Source organism: Orcinus orca, chromosome 4 (genome assembly GCF_937001465.1).
Source record: "Orcinus orca chromosome 4, mOrcOrc1.1, whole genome shotgun sequence".
In the NCBI taxonomy this organism is placed as follows: Eukaryota; Metazoa; Chordata; class Mammalia; order Artiodactyla; family Delphinidae; genus Orcinus; species Orcinus orca.
Genome location: NC_064562.1, coordinates 93,667,570 through 93,693,627, shown reverse-complemented (window position 1 = coordinate 93,693,627; position 26,058 = coordinate 93,667,570). Strand labels below are relative to the sequence as shown.

General features: G+C 35.9%; 1 protein-coding gene across 6 annotated transcripts in view; it reads right to left on the bottom strand.

Moving 5' to 3' along the window:
• Window positions 1–26,058, bottom strand: part of ARAP2 (ArfGAP with RhoGAP domain, ankyrin repeat and PH domain 2) — a 199,375-nt gene that overhangs the window by 114,992 nt on the left and 58,325 nt on the right. For all 6 annotated transcript variants that reach the window (XM_033421634.2, XM_049709607.1, XM_033421631.2 and 3 more), the window contains 3 exons: window positions 25,224–25,344; window positions 12,087–12,265; window positions 1,293–1,408 (listed from right to left, as the gene is read on the bottom strand). In XM_033421634.2, the coding sequence (XP_033277525.2) occupies window positions 1,293–1,408; window positions 12,087–12,265; window positions 25,224–25,344 (416 nt within the window). The remainder of the gene's footprint in view (window positions 1–1,292; window positions 1,409–12,086; window positions 12,266–25,223; window positions 25,345–26,058) is intronic.

The window sequence follows — 26,058 nt, the reverse complement described above, 5'->3', positions numbered from 1 at the left end:
AGAGGGCAAAATAACAATACAGCTTAAAGACAATGTAATATCTCTTTTTATTTTATATACCTTCAAAATAAAGTAATTTTTCACATATTTCTGGATCAAAAATCACCAAGCCTTCTAAGAAAAAGAGGTATTATGAAAAGAAACTACACAAATCTCATGAAATTAGTATCTTTCAGGTTGTATGATTATTCAAATCACTTTTTCAAGGTGTTATTATACACTGGATAATAAATTACACGATATGAAAAAGTAAAAACATAAACTTTTTCTTTGTTTCAGGTGTACAGCAGAGTGATTCAGTTTTATATATATACATATATTTTTTCATATTCTTTTCCATTATAAGTTATTACAAAATATTAACTATAGTTTCCTGTGCTATACAGTAGGTACTTGAATATAGTTTCCTGTGCTATACAGTAGGTACTTGTTGTTTATCCATTCTATATATAGTAGTGTGTATATGTTAATCCCAAATTCCTAATTTACCTCCCCACCATCCCCCTTGGTAACCATAAGTCTGTTTTCTATGTCTGTGAGTCTGTTTCTGTTTTGTAAATAAGTTAATTTGTATCATTTTTTTTAAGATTCCACATATAAGCAATATCATATGATATTTGTCTTTGTCTTCACTTAGTATGATAATCTCTAGGTCCATCTGTGTTGCTGCAAATGGCAAGATTTCATTATTTTTATGGCTGAGTAATATTCCATTATATATATATACCACATCTTCTTTACCCATTCATCTCTCCATGGACATTTAGGTTGCTTCCATGTCTTGGCTATTGTAAATAGTGCTGCAGTGAACACTGGGGTGCATGTATCTTTTCAAATGAGAGTTTTCTCCAGATATATGCCCAGGAGTGAGATTGTAGGATCATGTGGTAACTCTATTTTTAGTTTTTTAAGGAACCCCCATGCTTTTTTCCATAGTGGCTGCCCCAATTTATATTCCCACAACAGTGCAGGAGTGTTCCCTTTTCTCTACACCCTCTCCAGCATTTATTATTTGTAGACTTTTTAATGATGACCATTCTGACTGGTGTGAGGTGATACCTCACTGTAGTTTTGATTTGTGTACCTCTAATAATCAGTGATATTGAGCATCTTTTCATGTGCCTATTGGCACATTTTTATATACTGGCTAATAAATTATACAATATGAAAAAGTAAGAACATAATTTTATTAAGTATCCTATAAGAAGGAAAATCACCACTGGCAACGTACAAGGGGATCACTCAAGATTTCCTGTAGTAGTACAAACAAAAAATGTTTAAATATAACTTACCTAAAACTCCTATAGGGAGTGATTATTTCAAAAGACTGTTTCACAGTTCGGTCCACTTGCTTTACATTTGCTACATTCATAGGAATTATGGTAATACCAAGTCCACTCTTAAAATCCTAGTTTGGAGAAAAACAAAAAAATTATAAACAAAAATGTGGATTTTTGAAAGTACATTTATATTCTCTAAAATTTAATAAATCTCATCAAATTTTACTACAACATATAAAGATGGAATTATTTCATTAAAAATGGATTGAGAGTGGTTTTATAAAAGGTAGTCACTTTCAATACATGGTAACACGATAGCATTTGAAGCTTGACAGGCTATTAATAAAGCAAGGGTCTTTTCACATGAAACATAAGTTGACTAGGACATAGATCTTGAACTACATATGCCTGTTAACAGTTAGGCACTTTTTCACCTTTAGCCATTTAGTAAAGGGAACTAATAGTGAACTAACCCTTACCATGTGCCCAGCCGTTTTCCAGTTGGGGGAGCCAGATGACACTGTGAGGCTGGTATAATTACTATTTAGATGAAAAGAAGGGAAAACCGAGGCTCAAAAAGGTAAAGTGAGGCGGAAAGTGCGGCTGGCTGTACATGGTAGAAAGGGACTGAAACCCAAGCCGCCTGACTGCTCACTCTTTGTTCTGCTGTATGTCGTTACCTCTGCTCTGTCACATTATTTTCCTCATTTGCTCTCAACCAAAAGCATTACTTATATTACAATTTTATCTCATTTCCAATATTTTATTACTTTCTTCTTCCTTCAATTAGATTCTTTAAAAGCTCCTCTAATGCTATTTTCGTATGAAAGCTGCCATTGGTTCAGCACCTACAGCCACTATGTTCAGCTTGATCTACCAAAATGAGAAACTGTTCAAAAGGCTACAAAGTCTGCCTTCTAAAAGCATTAAAGTTTGCAATACATTATCTAGCCATAAGGGTTCTGGAATTTGATTTATCAAACCATCTCACACCTTAAAAATATAATTAATCTGTACCTCGAAAAATGAATTATCTATGTGAACAGGTTCAGATTAAATGTGTTCTGAATTCCTAAATTAAATTATGACTAGGAAAAAGTAGCCATACTAAAGACGACTGCAAAAAATATTGGTCCACTTTCAGGAAGGACACTTCTGGCAGAGACTGTGAAAGAAACAATTCACAGGTCTTCTCTTTGTCTCTCCTGTTGTACAAGCTAAAAGCAAAAGTACTATTTTCCTATCTCCCTTGCAGTTGGAGTGAACATATGTCATACTTATGGTCAATAAAATATAAGTAATTCCTGGCCTGGGGGGCAAGAGAAGGGGGGTGGAGAGACACATCTTCAAAGAAAAGACTTTCATTCCTTGCTTTTCCATCTTCTCGGGAAACAACAACTAGAAGCACAAAGCGATTTTAGAATGTAATAAGCATCCTTGAGATGAAAAGCCTGAGGACAAATTCTTGTACTGTAAGGATGCCAGAGTGAGGAGAAAAAAAATAGGAAGAATCTTGTTCTCTGATGGCATTAGCAAGAGATTTGTTAAAACAAATCCCTGTCTATTTAAACTATCCTTCAGGTTTTTGTCATCTGATACTAATACATTCCTGGTTGATAAAATAAGTGGAATAAAACAACATTATAACAAATTTCCCCCATTCGTAGAGGGTTTCCATTCACAAACTGCAGAAAAGTTTCACTTCATATTTTTAAAAATGTACAAGTTTTTAGTTAGAATGAAGAAATGACCCATTTGTAACTTGAGTATGATTTTTTCTGATGAAAGAACAATGGTTAATTTTGTTGGGAGAAACAGCCAGAAATTGAGCCAGGAATATAAAAGATGCAGAGACATGCTAGGTGTTGTGAAATACTTGGAAGGTGATATACTTCCACTTTGTATCATAAGCCCACCTAACAAAAAACAGTACTATATGGAGGAGGAGAATCAAACTTTTCCAATCTGCCCCATTTTAATAAGTTTTAGCATATTGGTATCGAGTTAAACTTATAATTATCAAATTAAAGAAAACAGATTCTCAGTTATCTATACCAATGCTCCTGCTGGATAATGTAACTATTGGAGAAACTCCCAGGGCATGTGATTAGAAATTCAAACTCTCTTTTATAAATCAGAAAATAAAGTAGGGGTAGCCAGGTAAGATATTTTAGAAACAGCTTTCTGATGGCTCAGCTTGATATGGGGGTACCTCTAGAATAAAACAGTCAGGCTGCATCTTCTTCAAACAATTCTCTGTGATGCAGCTTTTGACCAGACCTGGCTATCAGACTACTCCCGCTTATTATTCTCTGATGGGGGCCTGGCCTGCAGGTACCGCGTGTTACTAAGGGCGGAGATACAGACTCAGACCATCAGACTAGCAGATGGTAAGACTGACAACCTTGGATGGAAACTGATGAGCCTTATCAAGGCTCCAGCCTGAAGAGATGGTACCTCATTTCGACAAGCAAGTCGTGAAGTATCTACATATAAAGCTGCGACTTCTGTTAAAAATAAAACAAGTGAGGGTTGGCTCAAGGCCCCAGATTTCTCCCAAGCAAGGCAAAGATGATTTTGTAGCCTGGAAAGAAACTGTAACCCATTTATCAGCTGCTTGCCATGGCCATATGGTTTTGAGTAATTAGAGAGTATCCCCTGAACTCACCGGCACAAACGGACTGTAAAATGTACAGCAGAGTAACAAAATAAATGTCAGTGCTCTTGAAAGCTATTAAATAGGAAACAACTGCATTTCTTACTAAAAATATTTGTGGTGACATTAAGCCATCTTTTCACGCAGTCTTTAGAACATGTTTAGAACATATCTCACTCCTAGATGCTCATCAAAATTACCTGTGTTGATCTCTTCCTCCCACCCTGAGATTCTGATCCCATGAATCAGAGGGCTTGCCTAAGGATTTTCAGTTAAAAAAAAAGCAAAACAAAACTACCACCATATGATTCTCATAACCTAGCCAATACTGAGAAACACCGAATTAGACAGCAGAACCAGCTGTAGAATCTAGACAGTATGAGTCTACAGCACTTAAATATCAGGATACAAACATTTCTCTCTGCCTTCTGCAGAGCAAAAAAAAAAGCATGCAGTCAGATTATACAAAAACCATTTGAAATTATTAAGGCTAGTGGTTAAAAATAGGCTGGTCAGAACACAATGACACACTGGATTGTCAAGAACCTATTTGTCCTGTATTCCAACCCTTCTGCTAATGTTCAAAGCTTTAAAAGCATTGGTCTTCATTAAGCATATACACTCCATAACTGATTTAATATCTGTTAGTGTAGTGCTCTGAAGCCTACAAACAGCTATGAACTCTTATTTGATTTTCTTAACAATTCTGCGAAGAAGGCAGAGCAGATACATACTCCCAGTTAACTAATTGTTATTACTATTGTTATCTTATACCTCTTGAATTTGAAGGCAACCGAACATATTACCTATTAAAAAGTTAATTACAAGAAAATGCATGCTTAAAAATAACTAGCAGGCATATATAAATTTTGTAAAATGGGATGGAATGTGAGTGTTAAACTTTCAAGAAAATTAAATTACCCATTAACTACAATCTGATTGTGAGTACTATTCTCATTTTGAAAAATAAGCACGAGTCGGGAACATGCCAAACTTCAACCTTTAAAACCCTATAAACTGCACTGAAAAAAAACAATAGCGTAGAAATTCAATAGGTAGAAATATATTGTTACAGAAAACGTAAAGCTAAAAACAGATTCTGCAGTAAACTATATTTTACAGTTAATTTGCTGTTATACTATGTAGGATCTCAAAGAGCATGAATGGCCACACTTGGCAGAGCAGGTCTGATGTTGCAAAGGTGATGATGATGATGTGGGCACCAAGAGTCAGAACTGGGAGAGAATCTTTGCTGATCCATTTACTGGCTGTATGACTACTGGCAAGGTCCTTAATTCATCTAGACCTCCATTTCCTCATTTATGAAAAGATAGTACTATCTACCTTATATAGCATTGCTATAAAAACTGAATAAAGAAATACACGTTGGGGGTCTGATACATCCAGACAGTCCCCTGATTTGAGGGTTCTAAATACAGAATTTGTCTTCAATGAGAATATATCCATTTTATTTACAGTGACTGAAAGTATTCACACCAATGATTCCATATTCAACATTCAGATTAGAATTAACGGCAAATATTTACGACGACACTGAAATGGGTTATTTGTACAAATGCGTAGCAACAGAACCTGGCTCAAACTACCTTTTAAAACTACAAAGTGAAAGAGCAAAACAACCGTTTGATTCCTAAACAGCAAAATTAAAGAAGGGTTTGTTAACCCCAAATTCGCTGAAATCTCAAACTTATTTTTGGAAACATCAGATGCCAGGTTTCCAGGCCAGGAATTTAAGAACTTGGTGCTTAGACATTTGTGGAAAACAGATGTGGCATTGTATGACATTGGCACCAGATTTCCAGGGAAACACCAGATGCAGAGTTTGGCCAGATACAGAACCAGAGAAACAGCAGGCCACCACCTCCATCCTGCTGCTTCTTTCTGCACCACACAAGCCAGAGCCCTATGAGGTCTATTTAAATTCTGTTAGAGTTTCATTCCCATGCCAGACACGAGGGAACGTTATGTTGGGGGAATGAGTCTCTTGCTATACCCCGACTTGAGAATGTTTAATCAAGTGAATGTAGTTAAAACCTCAATGCCACAATTATCATTAAATGGATACACAAACCCACCAAGCAAGACATCTGGTTGTAATGAATTCCCTAATATTAACATGATATTCAAAAACTCATCAGGAAAAGATGGGAGACTGGCTTTCAGGACAACATAACAAATGGAAACCAAAGTCAGTTATCTTAAATTCACCTCATATCTATTAGCAGAAATTCCGTTCAAGTAGCAGTACCATATATATAACACTACATATATATACCTGAGGGTATGTTCATATTTCATTACCTATCTAAAATTTTAAAAATACTGGCTTATATACTACACCCACATCATTTCAAGATAAATAAATGTATAAGATAATTATTTTTCAAAATACAGAAAGTCTATTAGCTTTGAACTGGAAAAAAACACACAATTTATCTCTATAAACAAAATTTCTATGTAACAAAACTTAACTGAAAAGGCTTCCCTGGTGGTGCAGTGGTTAAGAATCTGCCTGCCAATGTAAGGGACACGGGTTCGAGCCCTGGCCTGGGAAGATCCCACATGCCGCGGAGCAAGTAAGCCCGTGTGCCACAACTACTGAGCCTGAGCTCTAGAGCCAGCAAGCCACAGCTACTGAGCCCACACGCCACAACTACTGAAGCCTGCGCACCTAGAACCCGTGCTCTGCAACAAGAGAAGCCACCGCAATGAGAAGCCCGCACACAGCCAAAAATAAATAAATAAGTAAATAAAAATTAACTGAAAAGTGAAAAATAAGCAACAGCTTAGAAAAACAGTTGCAGAAAACATGACACGAAGATAAATATCTATATTATATGAAGAGCTTAAAGAAATTGTCAGGAGTGACAATATAATTCCAGTAAATAAATAGGAAAAAATGAAAAGAGAATACATAAAGAAGAAAATAATATTAAAAGAAAAATTTTTTTCAAATATAAACTCTCTAGTCATGAAGACAGCTGTAAATGACTATTAATTCAACCATTTCATTCTACAAATGTTTACTGAGTGTCAGCTACTTGCCCGGAACTCCTAAGGGCACAACAGTGAATGAATAAAGTAAACTGTCACAGCCTTAATTTGGGAATATAAAAATAATAACACTTTTAAAGTTAAAATGAAACTGGTACCTATTCTCTGTTAGGTACCTATTCAGGTACCTAACAGCATTTTAAATATAAACAATTCTTTAGAAAAGGGTCATAGGAATTCTTGTCCAAAAAGCAAATCTAAAAGAAAGAAAAGGCTACCAACAGAAGGCTCTCAGAAATCTCATTTATTTATCACGATGTGTTACCCCCATCAGAAGGTAAGATCCTAAAGAGCAGGGACCTTGTGGGTTACCAGTGAGCCCCTAGTGCTTGGAGCAGCACCCAGGAATGAAGAGGTACCCAATAAACTTTTGTAAAACAGATGAATAAATAAACACAGTGAACTGTAATCAAACTCTATTACACAACTCATTTTATACAAAGTTGAAGTAACAATGTGGAAAAACTATCATAATTATAATATATTGCAGGCATATAAACATAAGCAGAAACAAGGAATAGAAGAAACTATGCAAAAATTAAACACATGGGGGGTGGGCTGAGAGATGGTGTAAGCATTTAAAGGGATAACATTTAATTTATATAATAGCACCACGGTGTTTTTCAACTGAGTAATTAGGTAAAGAATTTTAGTATCTATTTTTACTTTGCCATCTTCCTCTCTAACAAATGTTTCTACATATCTCTTCATAGTTCTTTTCTGCCTCTTATAGGCCATCTGGAAAAACAAAAAAACAAAAAACAAAAAACCCTAACATTCCCTAAGGCATTTCTCCTACTCAGAAGCTACTTCAAGTTAGTTTAAACAATCTGCTAATAAATGAAAGGGAAAGAAAGGGATTTAAAAAAAGTAAATCTTTGAACTGAGCAACTGAGAAAGTGAAAAGTCCATGTTAATCGCATAGAGTTTAGACTTGGCAGTGTACTGTTGAGAACGTGCAGATTGGCATCTTCCTTTCTGTTATCATGCCACTTTTCTTAAAAAATAAAGAATTTCAAAAATAAGACCATAATTATGATAGTCTATTCTAATAGCTATTTTAACTTAGAAAATATAAGTTCTTCATTCAGTAGAAGGGACAGATCCAGAAAAAAATGAAAGTAGTACTGCAAATATATCTGTACGGATGCTTGACATGGACTATTAAGGACACCTATTGGAAGTAAAGGAAGAGCACTAGAAAAGATAAACGATAATCCACAAAGTTAGAGTAAATTTCCAGACATACACACAGAGTTAAAGGAACTTATGGGAAATAACATTTTCAAATTGTTTTTCAAATACTTTCCTGTATGCTGATTTTGCAAATGGAGTTTTAATTTTTCCAATAGATCACACTCTGGTAACAAAAGTTTGTATGCAGAAAAAGGAATTAAGCAGTTATCATATAATTTATAAGCTGAAAAATTTAAATTTTATATAAAAATTGAGATTGTAGGAAAAAACCCCAAAACAGTAGCTATAGTTTAGAACCATACACAAGTTATTAGTAGTAGTTCTTCAAAACTATTTAAAAACTTATCACCACTAAAAAATGATTTTCTTAAATTTCCACTTAAACATTTGCACATTTCAAAGTGTTTGATCAGGAAAAAGACACACTTCCAAGTGAAAGTTAACCTCCAACAGAGGTATAGCAACCCCAAGATTAGGGATGATGAACTAAAAGCAGCACTCAGTGCTGTCACAGGAGATCTTTACACATTTTCCATCTCCAGAAATATCTCGTTTCTTTGGCTGGATGCTTATCATTTTTCAAGAAGAAAAACCCGTAAAGCAGTGATTTACTGTGTGTGGTTTTTGCATCAGCAGTCACTGAGTCAACTGGGATGCTTTATAGGAATACAGATTCAAACCCCTGTCCCCAGAAATAAGTCAATGGGTCTGGAATGAGCCCAGATATCTGGAATTTTAACATGCAACTTAAATAATGGCCTTAGAGATAGTAATCCAACTCTCTTCTTCACATGATGCCATTCAAACTGGAAGAGATTAGCTTAATTATCTGAGCCAATCAGTAGCAGAGCAAGAATAAAAACCCAGAACGGCTATAGCCCAGTCCAATCGTCTTTGCTCTAAATAAGCTTCCAATCTTCCATTTTAATAACTCTTCAACACATTCTGTAGCAGCTACCCTTCCACCTCTATCCACTGTTTGTTTACTTCCTCTGGAGAAAGTTCCAAAGTAAACTAGTAAAACTATGTATAAATAGAGGCAAGAAAAATGAAAATAGTTCATATGTGAGGGGGATGTAGGTCAGTTTTATTTTTTATTTTATTTATACTGTAAGTTATGTGGGTGATAAAAATCACTATTTTAATTTTTTTTAAACTAAGCTTTGATTCTTGGACTTAAATTAGATGTAATACAAATTAAGATACAGAGATTCAAATCTAACATCGCTTACATTTTTACGATTAGTTTTTTTCTATCATTTAAAAAAAACATAAGATTACTTCACGTGTTGTGTGTATAAAGCTTTTAGAAGGGACATCTAACTATTTTACTATCTTTTAGTGCTTTTCCTAAAACACTAGATTAAAGCCCTCTGCATTCAGAAGGACTCCTTATTTAGCCTGTCACCCAAGTTCTTTCCACAGTCTGCTCAACCACGTAAGAAAACCCACGAGCAACTTTCCTCTGGAGAGAAAGACATATACCAAGATGTAAAAATAGATGAAACTGGAATGGTATGTCAGGGCCTAAACATGAAGGGCCTTCCTTAATTTATCCATCTGGTCTTGAGCCAACTAATTAATTCTGTAAGACTTGACTCAAGACCAAGTGCCTTAAGACCTGGCTCTATATAATACGATGCAATTTTTTTTTAAGACTGCATATACAAACAATGGTGTGCACTTTTTAAAGGCACACATATGGGCATGTTAAAGCATTGAAAACAGACTTGAAATATACATCCATCAAAAATAGGTTTACTTCTCAAAAGATGAGGAGGGGTCCAGCATAAATGCTTTAATTTTTAAGGAGATAATATTGATTAGTTGTATATGGAAGTGTTTCTAATTCCCAGACTTCACTAGATGCCCTTTTTGCCCTTCTCTGTAACTTCTTCACAAGTCTAATAAAGTACTGAGCTCACCATCCACCATAAATGCTGACTTGTCTGACTTTTCCTCCTGGAAGGTAAGACGTGTTCTCCTCAGTAAACACATCATTTTTAGAGTGTCTGACATGGTATACAATGTTTACTGAATGCACACTCTGAACCTCCTAGGCAACTAAGTTATTCAAGGAAAGAATTCTTAGTCTATTTCTAAAAGGTCACAAGCCAGAAATTTTCTTTTCAACATACACTTTAAAAAGACACTTTGATATAGTGGCTAAGAAGCTAGGCTTAGAGTTATAAAGTTCTTGTTTTAAACTAAACTCTGCATGATGAACTGTAATCCTTAAACAAGTTACTTAATTGTCATTCTCCTCATCTATAAAACATGGATAAGAATATCTTCCTCCTACCTTTGTGGGGAAGATTAAAAGGGAATGTTTATAAATTAATTAGCACAGTACCTGGTACCCAACATATGGTGGTCATTATTATGCTCTTCAAGCTCAATTATTATTAAAGCAAGAGTTTCTTATAATTTTTTGTTAACCAGAAAGTATTAACAAAACTTTAAAAATATATACTTTTAGAGGATAATATAAACCCAGATAACCTAGCTAATATCAATAATGAAACTAGTAATTGGAAGTCTACCAGGTCTGTGCAAGTAAAAAATGAATACCTCAATTAATTTGGCAGAGTAACTTCCATTCTGATACATGCAAATTTTGCATTTTTAACCTTATTCCAATTTTTTTTTAAGTTTTAAGCATCTTCACAGACTGAAAATGTTCATATTCAATTCATACACATTATTAAGCTGTACCTCACCACCCTTCTTGAGGAACATGCTAACTCTCCATGTTATTAATATGCCAACAGTGCTCAATGATGCCTTCCACAGTTAATTGGCTAAGAAATCTTATCCTTAAAAATGTAATTAATAAATCCACACTGAAGTTCAGAGGATGCCTTGGATAAAGATCTATAGTTAATTTTTTTGAAACTACTGTCTGTTTTGAGTTGCTATCTCTATCTTCTGTTATGAAAAATGTCAGCATTTATATTTCACTTTATCGTAACCCATGATAATTTATCACAAAATAAGTTCATGTTAGATTGGATATCCAAAACATACTGCTTAATTCCACAAATAATGACTAAGTATCTAATACATTCTAGGCTGAAAGATTAAAAATTCATTCCTAAAAAGGGGTAAGAAAATAATTTTCTTATGCATATTAAAAACCAGGTATGTTAGAGAAAAAGAAGTCTACAGAATCAAATGAAATTAACAGAATTTGTTAAAACTAACATCAGTCTCCTCAAAACATTTAAATTCTCTACTGAGTCCTTTGATGTTAACAAATTTAATATCCCAACAATCTATCTTATTTATATATGTGATACGTGTGTGTATGCATGCGTGTGAATGTGTGTATATCAATCACTTGTCTCTTGTCAATTATCTCCTCGGCAAGCAATGTATCTACTCCAAAAAAACCGACAAAAACAAAACCAAAAAAAAAAAAAAACCCAAATCCTGTAAACTGAAGAAAATATGTTACCTGTGCCTACCCTATAATTTTCTGTCACAAAACAAAAGAAATAACAACAGGCGCAGAACGAGGTCTATTCAACAACGGCTGTAATGGTTAATTGGTTCTTAATTATTCTCTCATGTAGTTTTGTAATGTTACTTCAGCTAAGAATACTTTTCAAAAATTATTTTTCATGATTCTATTTCCTCAGTTCCTTCAAAGGGTGATGTCCAGTCTCAAATTTGATGTAGATTACCTTCCTGATTCTGGTGGAACTGAGAAAATTCAACAGAGCAACTCCTTGTTATACTTAGTGGAGTACAGAAGGCAAAAGCAAAACTCTATCAGTAAAACATGAATAAGTCTAACAAAGCACTGTTGTTAATGTAGCTTTGTCACGTTTGTAATGTAAGGAACCACAATTTGCAATCACTGTAACATAGCTCACCTGTTCATTTTTGCAAAGCCACACACTGTTTCCACTTAACACAGTAAAAATTTTAGCTTTATAGCCTCTCAGTTCAAGATATCCACATTTCTCAGGTGCAACAGCTCCTTGAGACTGCGAGGAAAGGGCCTGTAACTTCAGTGCATTTAACAGGATGCTGATCCAGTCATTTCTCTCCTCTGAAAATAGACAGGAGAAAATACATATGTTTAGTAAGTTATAAACACATACAAATGTGGAAAGAGATTGACTTTCTCTGGAACAGATCATTTACAGATTCTTTCCCAGAACTACAATCTAAATGCTACTGTCGGCAGGGCAAATGGCCCAATTTTGTTAGGGAAAATAAATAACACTTATTAGTCATTCCTTGGTATCCACAGGAGATTGGTCCCAGGACCCACAGCGGGTACCAAACTCTGTAGATGCTGAAGTCCCTTACAGTCAGTCAGCCCTCTGCATCCTCAGGTTCATCAATGAGGGTTCCACCAATCAGGGATCAAAAATGTCCTCAGATATGGAAATCAAGGATATGGAGGGCCGACTGTACTCAGATGTCCTGTAACCAATATCACTGGCTTCAACTGGCAGCTAAATAGAAATGCAAGATTCTAGACACCCCTCCAGACTTGATGAATCAGAATCTTCAATTTAAGAAGATCTCCAGATGATGTGTATCCATGTTAACGTCTAAGTAGCATTCTGTTAGATTATTCATGAGATTGGATTGTCTCTTTTAATATAAGAAAGTAATATGGCTACTGAACAGGTAACAGATTGTACCCAGCAATGCAGTTACTAAAATATCCAGAAAAGCTTACTTTCTAACAGGCACTTGGAATCTACTCAAGAGTGTGCTTGCCTTGATATTCACTCACCCATTCCATTCACTAACAATAGCATCTTCATCTGTTGAATTAAAACTTAGTTCTCTCACTCTTTCCACAAAGTGATCTTCAACTATGTACAACACATTGTGTTACAGGCATAGGAATTCAATCCAGTCCCCAAAGAGCAATCAAAGCTATAAGTCAAATTTGATATGAACACATAATGGAACACAGAATACTACAAATGTCATGCAAGAGGTATCAAATAATGTATGAGTCAATTCAGTGGAGGTAAGTGATTTGCTGAAGGTCATATAGCACGTGAGTATTAAAATTAGGAGAATCAAATGTTTTAATTCTCAGACAATTGTCCTCGGCACTATGAGAAAAAAAAAAAAAGGATATTTGTGTGAGCTCTTGAGGATGTGGAGCAATTTAAAAGACAAAACTAGAGTTTTGGGAGGAGGATGAGCAAAACAGAATTCTAAGCACAAGACCAAAGGTGGAAACAACAAACATCTGCTCAGGAACTAATTTATGAATGAGCATATTTATAATTCTGAACTCACAAAGAAATAATGGGAAATAGGGCTGGAGATCCTACAGTGCCTAGGAGAGGAATTTGGTCTTTATTATGGAGGCAAAAGAAAACCATTTCAAAATTCTTGGCAAGAAAGGGACATGATTAAGATGACAGACCAAACTGGAAGCTTGGAGGTCAGGAATAAGGCAATAGAGTCTTATACAATGAAAAGGGAAACATATGGAGAGTCAAGATATTAAGGAGAGTAAAAAATAGCTGTGGTTTTGAATATGTTTGACACGTGTTCACCAAAAAATGAATTAATTACTCAGAATAAAAGGTAGCTGGGTATCATGAGTCAACCAAAGAAGGTAGAAGGTTGTATTAACAGAACCACCTGAGGTTTTTAGCTCCCTGGCATGAGCATCCAGGCAGACTGATAGCAATATGTGAATGAAGGTAATCTATACAAGGGAAGACTCATGACCGTGGATGAATGTTTAATGTAAAAGGAGAAGAAATGGTATACACCTGAGGTATAACTGATTCTAGGAGGCTAGAAAATGGGCCAGCAAAAAACAAATGGAAAAGTGATTATTAAGGTAAAAAGGAAAAAAAACAAAACAGGCTAAATTCCAGGTAGGAAACTTTTTTGAGAAGGAAAGAGTAAGTAGGACCCAAGCTTGGGAAATTGCCTAGTATCTCAGATCCTTCTAAGACAGGTCTGGTTAGAGGTGATGTCATTGTGGATTGAAATAAGTCTCCATATTAGACTTGCTTACATTCCAGCATGGATCCAGAGTTATTTTACAATACAAGTCTTAATTTTTAAAGTATCTTCATTCTTTCTCACCTTCAAAACTACTAAAACCAGCTAGTTGTGTCATTAATGACCAAGGCCAAAGTATTTATTAAAAACTCATTCAACAATATTTTATTGCAGGTATTACATAATCCTCAATAACAGTGTTTGTTCCTATATACCAAGTTTCCCCAGCATTATTATAAAGTAAAAGACATGAAAATATTCAGGTAACTAAGCCTATGTCAATACACAGTAGCTACTCTACATTTTACATCTACACAGACTGCACTGTAATAATTTATTACATTTTCAGTAACAGCAAAAGACCTTCCACTCTACTTGGTGATTACTTGTGATCATTAAGTCCACACAAGATATTCCTGCCAAGTTAATGGTATATAATGTTTTCTGTTTGTTTATGTTAATCCATATAAATCACTGACTTTGAAATGTAGGTCATAATTTAATGAATGGGGCCAAAGTGATTGTGGTTTCTTTGTCAGGAAATAATTTGAAACTGGCTATTGCATTAACTGTTGGACTTAAGTATATTATGGCTGTATCTCAACAAATGGTGCCCTTATAGCCTAGAAGAATTCTCTAGCTCCTGAGGGCCTCATTTACTAATAGGAAGTACACAGTCATGAAGAAGAACAGAATTGAATAGTAACATTCAGTTTATATTTAATTACCCATACCAATGGAGATGAACAGTGATACAGACAATTCAAACACAATGAAAGAGATTACAAGTGTCATTGGTATTTGGCTTTGCAAAGTGTGCATACTTGAACATGGGGAACATGCTCTGACAAGTCACAATATTCCAAAACAAATAATGATTTCCCCTTGGGCAAAGGCAAAGCTGGATACTAAGCTGGCTTTTGCCTGCTCTTCACACCAAGATACTTTTATTCTTTCCAATAACAAGTGTTTATTGAGCATCTATTTTGATCTTAGCACTGTGCTAAGCACTACTCCCTCTGAGAATACACTCTGATGTTGATATATCTTTGCTCAGAGTAGAGTATTCCAGGTTGGAAAAAGAAAAAAAGGAGTTAGCAATCCCCTCAAGCCTCAAATTATTTCTTAAGGTTTTCAGGAATGCCAACTCAGAGTGTACAAATCAAAAAAAAAGAGGTTAAAAAAATGAACAGGAGAGACTTAACATCCTCTGGACTACTGGATTTAGCACTAGGCATATTCATTAGTAAAAAAGGACTGATTATATGAGGGGTTGCTACACAAGTGCCATGTAAAACATTAATAAAAGAATCTAACAAAGTTTGGATGTACTCTTAACTTTTGATATAATATAATCTAACTAACGATTCCTCAGTGTAACCCATGATCAATATTAGAGAAGGAATTATTACACACCAGTGTTGTTCTTGAAATTGATAATGATTCATTCATACAAATGTCTACTGAGTGCCTACTATGCTCTAAGCCCTATTCTGAATACCAGCCTTACTCTCCAGAAACTCACACTCTTGTGAAAGGAGGAAGGCAATAAAATGTAGACATATATTACACGGCGACAAGTGCAATGGGATAAAATAAAGCACAGGATGAGGGGTACAGAAAGTGCTATTTTATATAGGGTAATAGAAAAAGGCTCAGAAAGAAGGTGGTGGCTAAGCAAAAGCCTAAAGGAAGTGGAAGTGATGGAGCAAGTTAGGAGGAGGACTGGAGGAAGAGCCTTCCAGGATACAGAAAGCAGAAAGTGCCAAGGCCAAGGCAACAGCAGATTTGACATGCTCGCGGGACAAGAGACCCCTGTAGCTGCAAGGCAGTGAATGAGGTAGAGCATAGAAGGAAATAAGGACAGAGAGACCAGGGTCAGATCATGCATGGACTCTGGAAATCACAGTACTTTACTCTCAGTGAGCTGGAAACGTGACAGAGCATCTGAAATAAACTGACAGAACCTGACTTTCTTGTTGAAGGATCACTCTGACAACCATACTGAAAATATGCCTGCAGTCTATCAAGGGAGGTTGTGACAATCATCAAGATAGACATGGTGGCTTGTAGGAGAGTGACGGTGGTGGAGGTGCTGACAATTGGTCAGAACCCCGACATATTTCCAAAATCAAACTGGTAAGATTTGCTGATGGCCTGGATGGGACCGAGGTAGGAAAAGATTTGATGATGATGCCAAAGTTTGTGGCCTATTAAATTATGATAGGCAATCAAAGTACACAACAGAGAACTTTCAACTCCCCTGGCTCTTCCTCCAGATAGCAAATGTTCCATGCCTTGCTCCTTTTTTGAAAAAAATAAGTTTATTTATTTTATTTATTTATCTTTGGCTGCGTTGGGTCTTCCTTGCTGTGCGCGGGCTTTCTCTAGTTGGGGCAAGCGGGAGCTACTCTTCTGTTTTGTAGATAGGTTCACTTGTGCCATACTTTAAATTCCACATATAAGTGATATATGGTATTTGTCTTTCTCTTTCTGACTTACTTCACTTAGTATGATAATCTCTAGTTGCATTCATGTTGCTGCAAATGGCATTATTTTGTTCTTTTTTATGGCTGAGTAGTATTCCATTGTATATCTGTACCACATCTTTTTATGCATTCATTGGTTGATAGACATTTAGGTTGTTTCCATGTTTTGGCCATTGTGAATAGTGCTGCTATGAACATTGGGGTGCATGTATCTTTTTGAGTTATAGTCTTGTCCAGGTATATGCCCAGGAGTGGGATTGTTGGATCATGTGGTAATTCTATTTTTACTTTTCTGAGGAACCTCCATACTGTTTTACATACTGTCTACACCAACTTACATTCCCACCAACAGTGTAGAAGGGTGCCCTTTTCTCCACACCCTCTCCAGCATTTGTTATCTATAGACTTTTTAATGATGGCCATTCTGACCAATGTGAGGTGTACCTCATTATAGTTTTGACTTGCATTTCTCTAATAATTAGTGACGTTGAACATCTTTTCATATGCCTACTGGCCATCTGTATGTCTTCTTTGGAAAAATGTCTATTAAGGTCTTCTGCCCATTTTTTGAATGGGTTGTTTTCTGTTGTTGAGTTGTATTGGCTGTTTGTGTATTTTGGAGATTAAGCCTTTGTTGGTTGCATCATTTGCAAATATTTTCTCCCGTTCTGTACGGGTTTTTTTTGGTTTGGTTTGGTTTGTTTGTTTGTTTGTTTTATGGTTTCCTTTGCCATGCTTGCAGGTTTGATTAGGTGCCATTTGCTTATTTTTGTTTTTATTTCTATTGCTTTGGGAGACTGACCTAAGAAAACATTGGTACAATTTATGTCAGAGAATGTTTTGCTTATGTTCTCTTCTAGGAGTTTTATGGTGTCATGCCTTATGTTTAAGTCTTTAAGCCATTTTGAGTTTATTTTTGGACCACTCAGAATTCGTAAGCCTTCTAACTATGAGAACTGCCCACTGAAAATGTGATATCACCTGTTTTTTAAAGTAACACAACACCTGTGTGACTACAGGTGCCAAGGGCATACAGACTAACTGAAGGATCATTAGCTGTTACAACCCTCTGAGCAATTCCAGCAATTCTGCTTGAGGACAAAAGGAATCAGATTAAATTTTCTAGTTGAGGAAGAGAATTTTAAAGATGTTATTATTTCAATAAAATTAACTTTCAAGTAAGAAAATGACAATATTTTCACAAGGAAATCCAGGGGAATTGAAGCCTTAGAAAATTTGTAGGGAAAAGATGCCAAATTGTAATCTTCTCTTAGCAACACCAGTGGGCAATGCAGCATTTTTGAAATCTTGACACTGGTTTCAAGGGAGACAAAGGGAGCTGTGTATTTAGGTCACTCAGATACTTTTCACCAAAAATGAAGAATTCATCTCTGTTACGATGTCAAACTACTGCCCCCTTCTGCTCTAAACTTTGATTTTGCTTCTTGATTAGATTGAAGCAAAGTTTAATTAGGCTTAAAGTTCATTAAGTCAAGTTTTTCATAAGCCACTATGGTTGATTCCTCAGTGTCCACCAAATAAAAAATAATCAACCATTTGTATACATAGAAGGAGGAATAAAAAAACCTTAATAAAATACATATAGTATCTTGTTGAAGGTTCCATACCAAATATATAGACACATATGCCATTTACATATATACACATATACACATACATACACACACACACCCTTATACACTTATCTTTAAAAATGTGAGTTGTTACTATGTAAAAATGACTTTCAATGAAAACAGCATATTCATTAATTCTATGTTGACAGTCTGTTTTCACTGAAGCAGTATTTTCATGGTTTCAAAAATTAAACACCTAATACTTATTTAACAAACAATAATTCATACTAAGGTTCATAAAGTGTTTTTTTTGTTTAATAGATCTTTATTGGAGTATAATTGCTTCACAATACTGTGTTAGTTTCTGTTGTACACCAAAGTGAATCAGCCATATGCATACATATGTCCCCGTATCTCCTCCCACTTGAGCCTCCCTCTTATCCTCCCTACCCCACCCCTCTAGGTCACCACAAAGCACTGACCCGACCTCCCTGCGCTATGCTTCTGCTTCCCACCAGCCAACTATTTTACATTCAGTAGTGTATATATGTTGATGCTACTCTCACTTCGCCCCAGCTTCGCCCTCCCACCCCATGTCATCAAGTCCATTCTCTATGTCTACCTCTTTATTCCTTCCCTGCAACTAGGTTCATCAGTACCATTTTTTTTCATAGATTCCATATATATGTGTTAGCATATGGTATTTGTTGTTCTCTTTCTGACTTACTTCACTCTGTATGACAGACTCTAGGTACTTCCACCTCACTACAAATAACTCAATTTCATTTCTTTTTATGGCTGAGTAATATTCCATTGTATATATGTGCCACATCTTCCTTATCCATTCATCTGTCAGTGGACATTTAGGTTGCTTCCACATCCTGGCTATTGTAAATAGTGCTGCAATGAACACTGTGGTATGTATCTCTTTTTGAATTATGGTTTTCTCAGGGCATATGCCTAGTAGTGGGATTACTGGGTCATATGGTAGTTCTATTTTAGTTTTTTAAGGAAACTCCATACTGTTTTCCATGGTGGTTGCATCAATTTACATTTCCACCAACAGTGCAGGGGGGTTTCCTTTCCAACACACCCTTTCTAGTATTTATAGTTTCTAGATTTTCTGATGATGGCCATTCTCACCAGCATGAGGTGATACCTCATTGTAGTTTTGATTTGCATTTCTCTAATAATTAGTGATGTTGAGCATCTTTTCATGTGCCTCTTGGCCATCTGTATGTCTTCCTTGGTGAAATGTCTTTAGGTCTTCTGCCCATTTTTTAACTGGATTGTTTGTTCTTTTGCTATTGACCTCCATGAGCTATTTGTATATTTTGGAGATTAATCCTTTGTCTGTTGATTCATTTGCAAATAGTTTCTCGAATTCTGAGGGTTGCCTTTTTGTCTTGTTTATGGTTTCTTTGCTGTGCAAAAGCTTTTAAGTTTAATTAGGTCCCATTTGTTTACTTTTGTTTTTATTTCCATTTCTCTAGGAGGTGGGTAAAAAAAGATCTTGCCGTGGTTTATGTCAAAGAGTGTTTTTCCTATGTTTTCCTCTAAGACTTTTATAGTGTCTGGTCTTATATTTAGGTCTTTAATACACTTGGAGTTTATTTTTGTGTATGGTGTTAGGTAGTGTTCTAATTTCATTCTTTTACATGTAGCTGTCCAGTTTTCCCAGCACCACTTATTGAAGAGGCTGTCTTTTCTCCACTGTATGTTCTATCCCCCTTTGTTGTAAATTTGGTGACAATATGTGCATGGATTTATCTCTGGGTAGTCTATCCTGTACCACTGATCTATATTTCTGTTTTTGTGCCAGTACCATACTGTCTGGATTACTGTAGCTTTGAGGTGCAGTTTGAAGTTGGGGAGCCTGATTCCTCCAACTCCATTTTTCTTTTTCAGGATTGCTTTGGTTATCCGGGGTCTTTTGTGTTTCCATATGAATTGCAAAATTTTTTGTTCTAATTCTGTGAAGAATGCCATTGGTAGTTTGACAGGGATTGTATTGAATCTGTAGATCGCTTTGGGTAGTATAGTCATTTTCACAATATTGATTCTTCCAATCCAAGAACATGGTATATTTCTTCATCTGTTTATGTCATCTTTGATTTCTTTCATCAGTATTTTATAATTTTCTGAGTACAAGACTTTTGTCTCCTTAGGGAGGTTTATTCCTAGGTATTTTTTTCTTTCTGTTGCAGTGGTAAACAGGAGTGTGTCCTTGATTTCTCTTTCTGATTTTTCATTGTTGGTGTAGAGGAATGACAGAGATTTCTGTGCATTAATTTTATATCCTGCAACCTTACCAAATTCATTGATTAGTTAGAGTAGTTTTCTGGTGGCATCTTTAGGATTTTCTATGTATAGTATCATGTCATCTGCAAACAGTGACAGTTTTCTTTTCCAATTTGTATTCCTTTTATTTCTTTTTCTTCTCTGATTGTCGTGGCTAGGACTTCCAAAACTATGTTGAATAAGAGTGGCGAGAGTGGACATCCTTGTCCTTTTCCTGATCTTAGTGGAAATGTTTTCAGTTTTTCACCACTGTGTTATGTTGCTTGCTATGGGTTTGTCATATATGGTCTTTATTATGTGGAGGTAGGTTCCCTCTATGCCCATTTTCTGGAGAGTTTTCATCCATCAAAAATGGGTATTGAATTTTGTCAGAAGCTTTTTCTGCATCTATTGGGATGATCATATGGTATTTATTCCTTAATTTGTTAATGTGGTGTATCACAATGTTTGATTTGCGTATATTGAAGAATGCTTGCATCCCTGCGATAAATCCCACTTGATCATGATGTATGATCCTTTTAATGTACTGTTGGATTCTGTCTGCTAGTATTTTGTTCAGGATTTTTGCATCTATGTTCATCAGTGATATTGGTCTATAATTTTCTTTTTTTGTGAGACCTTTTTCTGGTTTTGTATCAGGGTGATGGTGGCTTCATAGAATGAATTTGGGATTGTTTCTCCCTCTGCAATTTTTTGGAAGAGTTTGAGAAGGACTGGTGTTAGTTGTTCTCTAAATGTTTAATAGAATTCGCCTGTGAAGCCCTCTGGTCCTGGACTTTTGTTTGTTGGAAGATTTTTAATTACGGTTTCACTTTCATTGTGATAGGTCTGTTTATATTTTCTAATTCTTTCTGGTTCAGTCTTGGAAAATTGTACCTTTCTAAGAATTTGTCCGTTTCTTCACAGTTGTCCATTTTATTGGCATGTAGTTGTTTGCAGTATTCTCTTATAATCCTTTGTATTTCTGCGGTGTCAGTTGTGATTTCTCCTTTTTCATTTCTAATTTTATTGATTTGTGTCCTCTCCTATTTTTTCTTGATGAGTCTGTGCAAGGGTTTATTAATATCATTTATCTTCTCAAAGAACCAGCTTTTAGTTTTATTGATCTTTGCTCTTGTTTTCTTCATTTCTATTTCATTTATTTCTGCTCTGATTTTCATGATTTCTTTCCTTCTACTGACTTTGGGTTTTCTTTGTTCTTTTTTCTCTAGCTGTTTTAAGGGTTATATTGTTTATTTGAGATTTTTCTTCTTTCTTCAGGTGAGATTGAATTGCTATAAACTTCCCTCTTAGAACTGCTTTTGCTGCATACCATAGGTTTTGGGTTGTTGTATTTTCATTGTCATTTGTTCCTATGTTCTTCTGTGTTTGTTTTTTTGCAGTATGTGGGCCTCTCACTGTTGTGACCTCTCCCACTGTGGAGCACAGGCTCTGGATGCACAGGCTCAGCGGCCATGGCTCACAGGCCCAGCCGCTCCACGGCATGTGGGATCTTCCCAGACTGGGGCACGAACCCATGTCCCCTGCATCGGCAGGCAGACTCTCAACCACTGCGCCACCAGGGAAGCCCCCTATGTATTTTTTAACTTCTTATTTGATTTCTTCAGTGATCTCTTCGTTATTTAGTAGTGCACTGTTTAGCCTCCATGTATTTATGTTTTTTAGTTTTTTTCCTGTAATTGATCTCCAGTCTCATAGTGTGGTCAGAAAAGATGCTTGATACGATTTCAATTTTCTTAAATTTTCCAAGGCTTTATTTGTGACACAAGATGTGATCTATCCTGGAGACTGTTCCATGTGCACTTGAGAAGAACGTGTATTCTGCTGCTTTGGGGTGGAATGTTCTATAAATATCAATTAAATCTATGTGGTGTATTGTATCATTTAAAGCTTGTGTTTCCTTATTTATTTTCTGTTTGGATGATCTGTCCATTGGTATAAGTGGCGTGTTAAAGTCCCCTACTATTATTGTGTTACTGTCGATTTCTCCTTTCATGGTTGTTAGCATTTGCCTTATGTATTGACGTGCTCCTATGTTAGGTGCACAAACATTTATAATTGTTATATCTTCTTCTTGGATTGATCCTTTGATCATTATGTAGTGTCCTTCCTTATCCCTTCTAACAGTCTTTATTTTAAAGTCTATTTTATAGGACACGAGTATTGCTACTCCAGCTTTCTTTTGATTTCCATTTGCATGGAATATCTTTTCCCATCCCTTCACTTTTAGTGTGTATGTGTCCCTAGGACTGAAGTGGGTCTCCCCGGGATCGAGTGGGCCAGGCGATCGCCCTTGGCTCCTCTCTCGCTCCTCCCGGAGGGCCCCTCCTGCCTGCCTCTCCTGCTCTCATCGGCCTCAGGGGTGCCGATCCTGTCTGGCCTCCACTTCTCCTCCCCCCTCACTCACCCCACATCCTACCAGTTCACTTGGCGGTTCCTCCCATCTCCTTGGGCATCAGGGTCCCCCACCAGCGGCTGGCAGGCGCCCTAGTTGTGGGGAGATGCTAACTCCATGTCTTCCCACACCGCCGTCTTGATTCTACTCCCTCCATATACTAAGTTTACATCATAAAGATGAACTATATACCGGGGAGGGACTTACTGGTCCATTGTAAACATGTAACTTTTAAACATGTGTGGGTTGATACATTTTCTTTAAATAAAATGTGTCTGTTTAATTTGTAACTGCCACAAGTAAATATGGCTAAACAGATTTTCACACAAGTCGAAGCTTTATTATGTCTAGCTTAAAATGCAGACTCTGTGGCATATGTGAATTTCCCTATGAGAAGCCAACGGGAAGAGGATAAGCACCTCAAAAAACAGGCAATCAGCTCGGGCAGTGGAGACCAGAGCATAAGGACTGACCATTCTGATAGCCAGTCGAGAGGAGCAATGCCATGTGTTTTAAGAAAATACAGAAAAAGAGAAACTGTGATTTCAAAAAAGAGTCTCATATCGAGTATCACAACTGTGGATAATTTTCTGAATTTCAGGCATTTGAGTCATAATACATATGTCAATATCAAATACTCTAGGACAGGGGCTGGCAAACTTTTCTATAAAGGGTCAGAGAGCAAATATCCCAGGCTTTCCTGGCCATACAGTCTGCAGCAACTACTCAGCACTGCCACTAAGGCACAGAAGCAGCCATAAGGCAACATAAATGAACGAGAGTGGCTGGGGTCTAATAAGACTGTACTTACGAAAACAAGCAGCGGGCCAGATTCAGGTTACAGGCCAGTTTACCAACCCCAGCTCTAGGCTACAGTTCTTGACATTTGTTTTTAAATAGCAAGTCAAGTGAGAAACACTTCTTACGTTACACCTGGGCAGTATATACATAGGTACGTTTCACACTATGAGACTTACGCTTACTGTAGGCAGTGCACTTTGATATTCCTTATTCTGCTGTATTTTATATTTGTTTGGTTTTTGTTTTGTGGGACTTTGGGGGAACCATCAGAAACCACTACGCTGATCTCACAAATTGACAGTGAGTGACTCACAGTTTGAAAAAATTTGCTGCAGTGTGAGCAGCAGTTGGGACTTATCCATTTACTGATTATCCCAAGTAATAATGGAAACTTTTCAGTGACATACAGTATTTATTGAGTGCTTTCCATGTGCCATGCATTGGCATATGTTCTAGGAATCCAGCAATTAAAAAAAAAAATGCCCCATAATTTCTAATATTGTTGTAGTTTATAAAAGGTAAATACTTACATGTGTAAAATAGGATAATAACTGTACTACCTACAAACCTCATGAGACTATTGGGAAAATGAAGCGTTTAGCAAATATCACATATTCAGTAATTTCTCCATACCACTATTATTCAAATAATTAAGTACCAAGAAGTACTTTTTAAAATCAAGTTATCATCTCTACTAAAATAAAAGATGCTTTAAGTTAAAATTCTAATTCTTTAGTTAATGAAGATGGCCTTATTTACATTATTTAAAAGTAGTACTGATATACTGAGAGTCAATAGAAGTTACAACAGAGAATTTTAATTTGCCTGTCTCTCCCTTCCCCATCTCCCCCACACCAGAAAAAAGAGTCAGAGAAGATTTAAAGGTTTAGACTCCATCCACAAACCATGTGCCATCTTTAGATCAATTTTCACCATCAAGTGACCCACAGCAGATGATACAGGTGAAAAAAACTCAAGAAATATAAAAGATACTCCAAAATCTATCTTAAAATGATTGCCATGCTTGTTTGATCGTAAAAATAGGCCATACATAAACTTCATAAAACCAATGTTTTAATTGTTAGAAAAATTATTTTTCCACATTGAATAACTATTTTGCATTATCAACAACTAAAAGTGAGCTCCATAAGAGCAGAGATTTTTATCTACTTTTCTTCACTGCTATATACCCCAAATTTAGAAGAGGCCTTGGCACTTAGTAGATTCGCACTAAATATTTGTTGCATGAAAGAACAGTGAACAAACAACAATGACTTGTCAATGTGCTTATGTTTTAATATAATGGCATTCAAAAAATTAATATAAAATGTAAATCATTTAAAAGTAACATATTTAAAGACTGTCTGACATTTCTAGCTTAACTGGTTTATTAAATCTTACCATTGGTCAGAAATTAATGTCTCTCATTTTATAGGGATAAAGAAAGAATCTTACCTTCCTTTTCTACCCTAAAAACAAAAGTTCTTTGTGTTGTAACAACTTCAAATTTGTTGTCTCCTTGAACTCGTACCGTAGATATAGCAGAAAGGGGAATTATTCCTTTTGAATACTTCTCCTGTATTGGTTAGAGAAAAAGATCCATAAAGAAGAAACATTAAAATAAAATTCCCTTTATCAAGAATAGAATGGCAAGATATTTACAAGTGCTTCTCTTTCATAATTTCAATCTAAAATTTTAAAATCACATATAAATAGCATATATCCTTATATACACTTAAGTCCCCAGAAAGGAAAATATTAAGTGCCCCTTCCAAGTGAGATGTCTTTTCACTTTTCTCTTCATCTGCAATGAAGAGACAATGACTCACATACAAACAACATAGCAGACCAGCAATACATAGTTACAAAAACAGCGGTATGTTCTTTGAAACAATCTGGTCAAAATGATTTTATGGTGTTTGCAGGCATCTGCTGGCCATCACAGGTACTGTAACTACACCAATTCAAAACTACTGCTACATATTGTGAACAAGAATATTATCTAAGAAACCAGACTGTTGGATTGTATCAATTAACCCATACTACTCAATGCTCTGGTAATGAAGATCTTAATCTCCACTGCATCACTTTTTATTCTCCAGTGACTGAAGAGTGAAAAAACATGGATTCGGCTCTTTGCAATTGGCATATACCTATTACAATTTTGCTCAAGAAAGTCATTCTTAAGACTCTTGATAATTTTCTCTGTCAGCATTTTCCTGGACCCTCCTAAAACAATTGGCATAATCATCGCCCCCATAATTTCAACTATTTACTAAGAGTGTAACAT